The 6,000-nt window shown below is 45.3% G+C and overlaps 1 protein-coding gene across 1 annotated transcript in view; it reads right to left on the bottom strand.

The window, feature by feature from the left end:
- tfap2d (transcription factor AP-2 delta (activating enhancer binding protein 2 delta)) overlaps positions 1–6,000 on the bottom strand; it is a gene marked incomplete at both ends in the record, with an annotated part of 30,879 nt that overhangs the window by 2,152 nt on the left and 22,727 nt on the right. Inside the window, 2 exons of the mRNA XM_083642562.1 lie at positions 446–559; positions 2,798–2,939. Coding sequence (XP_083498688.1) covers positions 446–559; positions 2,798–2,939 — 256 coding nt within the window. The remainder of the gene's footprint in view (positions 1–445; positions 560–2,797; positions 2,940–6,000) is intronic.

Here is a 6,000-nt window from a genome sequence, read left to right as displayed (position 1 = left end):
ATCAAAAATAGACCAGACGTGGAGAATCTCACTGCAGGACGCGAGCCGGCCGCCCTGCGCTGCAGCCAGTGTGACCGGTCTAGTCTGTTAACAAGGACGCCGAAATGAAACTGCCTGCGCTTCCGCGTCGGTTCCGTTTCCAGTGTGTTTGCGCCGTACGAATAGAGGGTAAAAATAACAGTGAAAAAAATAACAACAATGGGATAAAAGATATAAGCAAACCAAATTAGTGTTATATTATTTTATAGGATGACAGTGATTCCGCCAGCCTGGTCATACTATAATAAACTGGTATTATACTGTCTGTATACAACCCATTCTGTATTTTTGGAGACACTCATACCAAGACTGGAAACATACATCACAAACTGACCATTGCTTTCCAATGCGAAGTGTGTGCGTGTGTGAGTGTGTGTGGGCATGTGCGTGCGTGTGTGTGTGTTACCTGAAGTGTGTGAGGTGTCTCTGGATGTCCAGGTCCAGGATGGGGGTTGGTCTGGACGAGCCCAGAGGAGAACGGTCTTGACTCAACAAGTCCTGGAACTCCTTACATATCTGCCTGAGAGACAGAGAGGGGGGGGGGGGGGGGGGAGAGGGGAGGGAGGGGGGTTACCATCTGTCTCTAACTCGACGGTCAGTTTGTCTTCCTTTGTTGTACCCTAAGTAAATAAAAGTGATATCCTCTCAGCAAGCATTTGATGGACAACTATGCAGTTCAGCATCAATCCAAAGAAGCTAAAAAAAAAAAAAAAATGCAAACAAACAAACAAACAAACATTAAATGCATATTAATAGCTTTAGAAAGTGTTTTGAACCAATACCAAAAAATACATTTAGGTCCAAATTGTACAAAAAGATGAAAATAGACAATAAGGTAATCATATAATGTTTCTTTTTTATTCACAGGTTTTTAAACACTGGTGCAGGCCATCGTATGAAAATGATTGCTGGACTGACTCTATTGGAAAATAAGTTATTTGATCCAGAAGAAGTGTGAGGAGCCATGTTCAGTATTCAATGTGTCATGATTTTTTATTTTATCTTTTTATTTTATTTTTTACTTTATGTAAATTCACTCATACTCATGCTGGCAAATCCTGTCTCCCGACAACACCGAAATGTCTTAAAATGTAAATATGTGCTTATAAAGTGAGAGAAATTAGTTGTTGCCACCAGGAAAAGATTAGATGGAGTCACAACTAGAACCAGCATTAGTTTAACATTAACAATATAACATTTAACATTTAGCGTTTAACATTCAACTAGTGCAGTGGAAAGAAAGGAGGTATACCTTCACCTCTAATTACCAGGGCTCAATTCTTAACTCAGGTCAATACCAAAAAATAATAATTATTATTATTATTATTATTATTGGCCTGAAACTTTCTTGTCTTTACTTGTCTTTTTTTTTACCATGACCAAATCCTTACCCTAACCATAACCAGATTTCATAATGTTTTACTTGATGTGTAAATATCAATGAAGTCACTGCCACATAAAACACCTATTATCATGTTATGAAAACAACTCCTACGCTAAAAAGTCAGTGCTTCCTATAATAATAATGTGAAGTGCCGTGTCTGAGTGAGTGAGTGAGTGGGTGAGTGAGTGAGTGAGTGAGTGAGTGAGTGAGTGAGTGAGTGATGGCATTTTTCGTGCGACCGCGCTGAATCTTTCAGGAAGTGTAAAGAGCAATTCTAGCTGCTGCGCAGCAATGGGTCGTGGCCGGGCACGACCCATTGCTGACTGGATGCTTGCTCGTGGTGTTTTATGGGACTGGATGCTTGCGTGTAAAAACACACACTGCTTCCACTTATATAGGGTGAGCCAGGAAGGATTTATGACATCACTGATGACATCACAATTGCTCGAGTGACATCACTGATGGCATCATAATTGCTCGAGTGACTGATGACATCACAAATACAACCTAATTGCCCGAGGTATAGGGCAATTAAGATGCACGTTTTGATGCACTGTGGTCTCAATTTTTGACCAATCGAACATCTGTTTGATACTTTTGTGTAGGACAGTCTAACGATGCAGATGCTGAAGTTTGGTGTCGTTTGAAGAGAAAACGTGGGAGGAGTAGGGTTTAATTAGTTTTACAGTTTTTGCAGTTTTGCGGTCTTTATACTGCATAATTGGCCATAGGTTGCATTGTACAAAAGTTTCTCCTCATTTGGACGCACATTTCGGTGAAAGTTGCAAAGCCGTAGCACGTATGCCTGATTTATTATGAATTTTCAAAGTTTTAAACTTTAGACGGTCGCTGTAGTGCCACCATTAGGACTATTGACGCCAAATTTGCGTCAAAGACGTTTGGCATGGGACTGGACCTTTGTGCAAAGTTTGGTTTATTTTCATGCATGGGAAGTCCAACTTCCCGGGAGAAGCAGAATAATACAGGCAAATACAATAAGTGGCCCTGCCGCTTCGCTGGCCGGCCACTATGTGGGTGACCTAATGGAGGCTGATTTTTTTTATTGGGAAATTAGGGGAAACTAAATGGGCAAAAATGTCTCAACACAGATTCAGCACCACGGAGAGCTCCGGAGTGGAGAAGCACGCCTGTTGGGATCAGCCAGGGAAGAGGACTATTAGCCTTTTTCACCTCCGCCATGGTGTGTCTAAAAGGCAGTAACACAGGTGCAAGCAAAACATTAACGAGGGCAGACCCCGGCATTGGAGCACTTACGTTGGTTTACGTTGCTAAAACATTACGTTTTGGTTGCACCTGTGTTACTTCCGGCCTTTTCAGTCTTCCTTCCATGTGTATGTGTGCGTGCTCTCTTACTTGGTAGCCAGCACCATCTTCTTGCGTGCGCTGGTCTCTTTGGGCTCACTGTGCTGCCTCGCCAGATGCTCCCCCACCGCCTTAGTGGGAAACTCTGTCTCACACGTGTAGCCGAAGTCCCTCGCCAGGTGGAGCGCCTCACCTGCACACACACACACACACACACACACACACACACACACACACACACATGCAGGCACACACACACATGGAAGGAAGACTGATAAGACCGTGCTAGGGTGATAATATCAAAACGTTGAAATGAAACAAAATGGAAGGTGAAGCGGAAACCTCCTGCAATCCAGGTAAGTTTGTACCTTCCACCAGGGAGGTGAGCAGTGTGACATTATGAGATGTTTGGGGGAAGTTCATACCTTCCACCAGGGAGGTGAGCAGTGTGACATTATGAGATATTTGAGGGAAGTTCGTACCTTCCACCAGGGAGGTGAGCAGTGTGACATTATGAGATGTTTGAGGGAAGTTCATACCTTCCACCAAGGAGGTGGGCAGTGTGACATGAGATGTTTGAGGGAAGTTCATACCTTCCACCAGGGAGGTGAGCAGTGTGACATTATGAGATGTTTGAGGGAAGTTCATACCTTCCACCAGGGAGGTGAGCAGTGTGACATTATGAGATGTTTGAGGGGAAGTTCATACCTTCCACCAGGGAGGTGAGCAGTGTGACATTATGAGATGTTTGAGGGAAGTTCATACCTTCCACCAGGGAGGTGAGCAGTGTGACATTATGAGATGTTTGAGGGAAGTTCATACCTTCCACCAGGGAGGTGAGCAGTGTGACATTATGAGATGTTTGAGGGGAAGTTCATACCTTCCATCTGGGAGGTGAGCAGTGTGACATTATGAGATGTTTGAGGGGAAGTTCATACCTTCCACCAGGGAGGTGAGCAGTGTGACATTATGAGATGTTTGAGGGGAAGTTCATACCTTCCATCTGGGAGGTGAGCAGTGTGACATTATGAGATGTTTGAGGGAAGTTCATACCTTCCACCAGGGAGGTGAGCAGTGTGACATTATGAGATGTTTGAGGGGAAGTTCATACCTTCCACCAGGGAGGTGAGCAGTGTGACATTATGAGATGTTTGAGGGGAAGTTCATACCTTCCATCTGGGAGGTGAGCAGTGTGACATTATGAGATGTTTGAGGGAAGTTCATACCTTCCACCAGGGAGGTGAGCAGTGTGACATTATGAGATGTTTGAGGGAAGTTCATACCTTCCACCAGGGAGGTGAGCAGTGTGACATTATGAGATGTTTGAGGGAAGTTCATACCTTCCACCAGGGAGGTGAGCAGTGTGACATTATGAGATGTTTGAGGGAAGTTCATACCTTCCATCTGGGAGGTGAGCAGTGTGACATTATGAGATGTTTGAGGGAAGTTCATACCTTCCACCAGGGAGGTGAGCAGTGTGACATTATGAGATGTTTGAGGGAAGTTCATACCTTCCACCAGGGAGGTGAGCAGTGTGACATTATGAGATGTTTGAGGGGAAGTTCATACCTTCCACCAGGGAGGTGAGCAGTGTGACATTATGAGATGTTTGAGGGGAAGTTCATACCTTCCATCTGGGAGGTGAGCAGTGTGACATTATGAGATGTTTGAGGGAAGTTCATACCTTCCACCAGGGAGGTGAGCAGTGTGACATTATGAGATGTTTGAGGGAAGTTCATACCTTCCACCAGGGAGGTGAGCAGTGTGACATTATGAGATGTTTGAGGGAAGTTCATACCTTCCACCAGGGAGGTGAGCAGTGTGACATTATGAGATGTTTGAGGGAAGTTCATACCTTCCATCTGGGAGGTGAGCAGTGTGACATTATGAGATGTTTGAGGGGAAGTTCATACCTTCCACCAGGGAGGCGGCTTTAGCTCAGGAGGTAGAGCGGGTCGGCCAATGACACAAGGGTTGGCGGTTCGATCCCCGCTCCCTCCCAGCTGCTGTCGCTTTGTCCTTGGGCAAGACACTTAACCCTCCTTGCTCCCGATGGTGTGTAGGCACCCTGCGTGGCAGCCTGCCGCCATCGGTGTATGAATGGGTGAATGTAAACTATCTACTGATTGTAAAGCGCTTTGGATAAAAGCGCTATATAAATGCAGGCCATTTACCATTTACCATGTTTGAGGGAAGTTCATACCTTCCATCTGGGAGGTGAGCAGTGTGACATTATGAGATGTTTGAGGGGAAGTTCATACCTTCCACCAGGGAGGTGAGCAGTGTGACATTATGAGATGTTTGAGGGGAAGTTCATACCTTCCATCTGGGAGGTGAGCAGTGTGACATTATGAGATGTTTGAGGGAAGTTCATACCTTCCATCTGGGAGGTGAGCAGTGTGACATTATGAGATGTTTGAGGGGAAGTTCATACCTTCCATCTGGGAGGTGAGCAGTGTGACATTATGAGATGTTTGAGGGGAAGTTCATACCTTCCACCAGGGAGGTGAGCAGTGTGACATTATGAGATGTTTGAGGGGAAGTTCATACCTTCCACCAGGGAGGTGAGCAGTGTGACATTATGAGATGTTTGAGGGGAAGTTCATACCTTCCACCAGGGAGGTGAGCAGTGTGACATTATGAGATGTTTGAGGGAAGTTCATACCTTCCATCTGGGAGGTGAGCAGTGTGACATTATGAGATGTTTGAGGGAAGTTCATACCTTCCACCAGGGAGGTGAGCAGTGTGACATTATGAGATGTTTGAGGGGAAGTTCATACCTTCCATCTGGGAGGTGAGCAGTGTGACATTATGAGATGTTTGAGGGAAGTTCATCGTTTGAGGGAAGTTCATACCTTCCACCAGGGAGGTGAGCAGTGTGACATTATGAGATGTTTGAGGGAAGTTCATACTGAGCAGTGTGACATTATGAGATGTTTGAGGGAAGTTCATACCTTCCACCAGGGAGGTGAGCAGTGTGACATGAGATGTTTGAGGGAAGTTCATACCTTCCACCAGGGAGGTGAGCAGTGTGACATTATGAGATGTTTGGGGGAGGTTCATACCTTCCACCAGGGAGGTGAGCAGTGTGACATTATGAGATGTTTGGGGGAGGTTCATACCTTCCACCAGGGAGGTGAGCAGTGTGACATTATGAGATGTTTGAGGGGAAGTTCATACCTTCCACCAGGGAGGTGAGCAGTGTGACATTATGAGATGTTTGAGGGGAAGTTCATACCTTCCACCAGGGAGGT

This window comes from Poromitra crassiceps (assembly GCF_964638095.1).
Source record: "Poromitra crassiceps genome assembly, chromosome: 9".
NCBI classification, from domain to species: domain Eukaryota; kingdom Metazoa; phylum Chordata; class Actinopteri; order Beryciformes; family Melamphaidae; genus Poromitra; species Poromitra crassiceps.
This window is presented reverse-complemented; position numbering and strand designations above follow the sequence as displayed.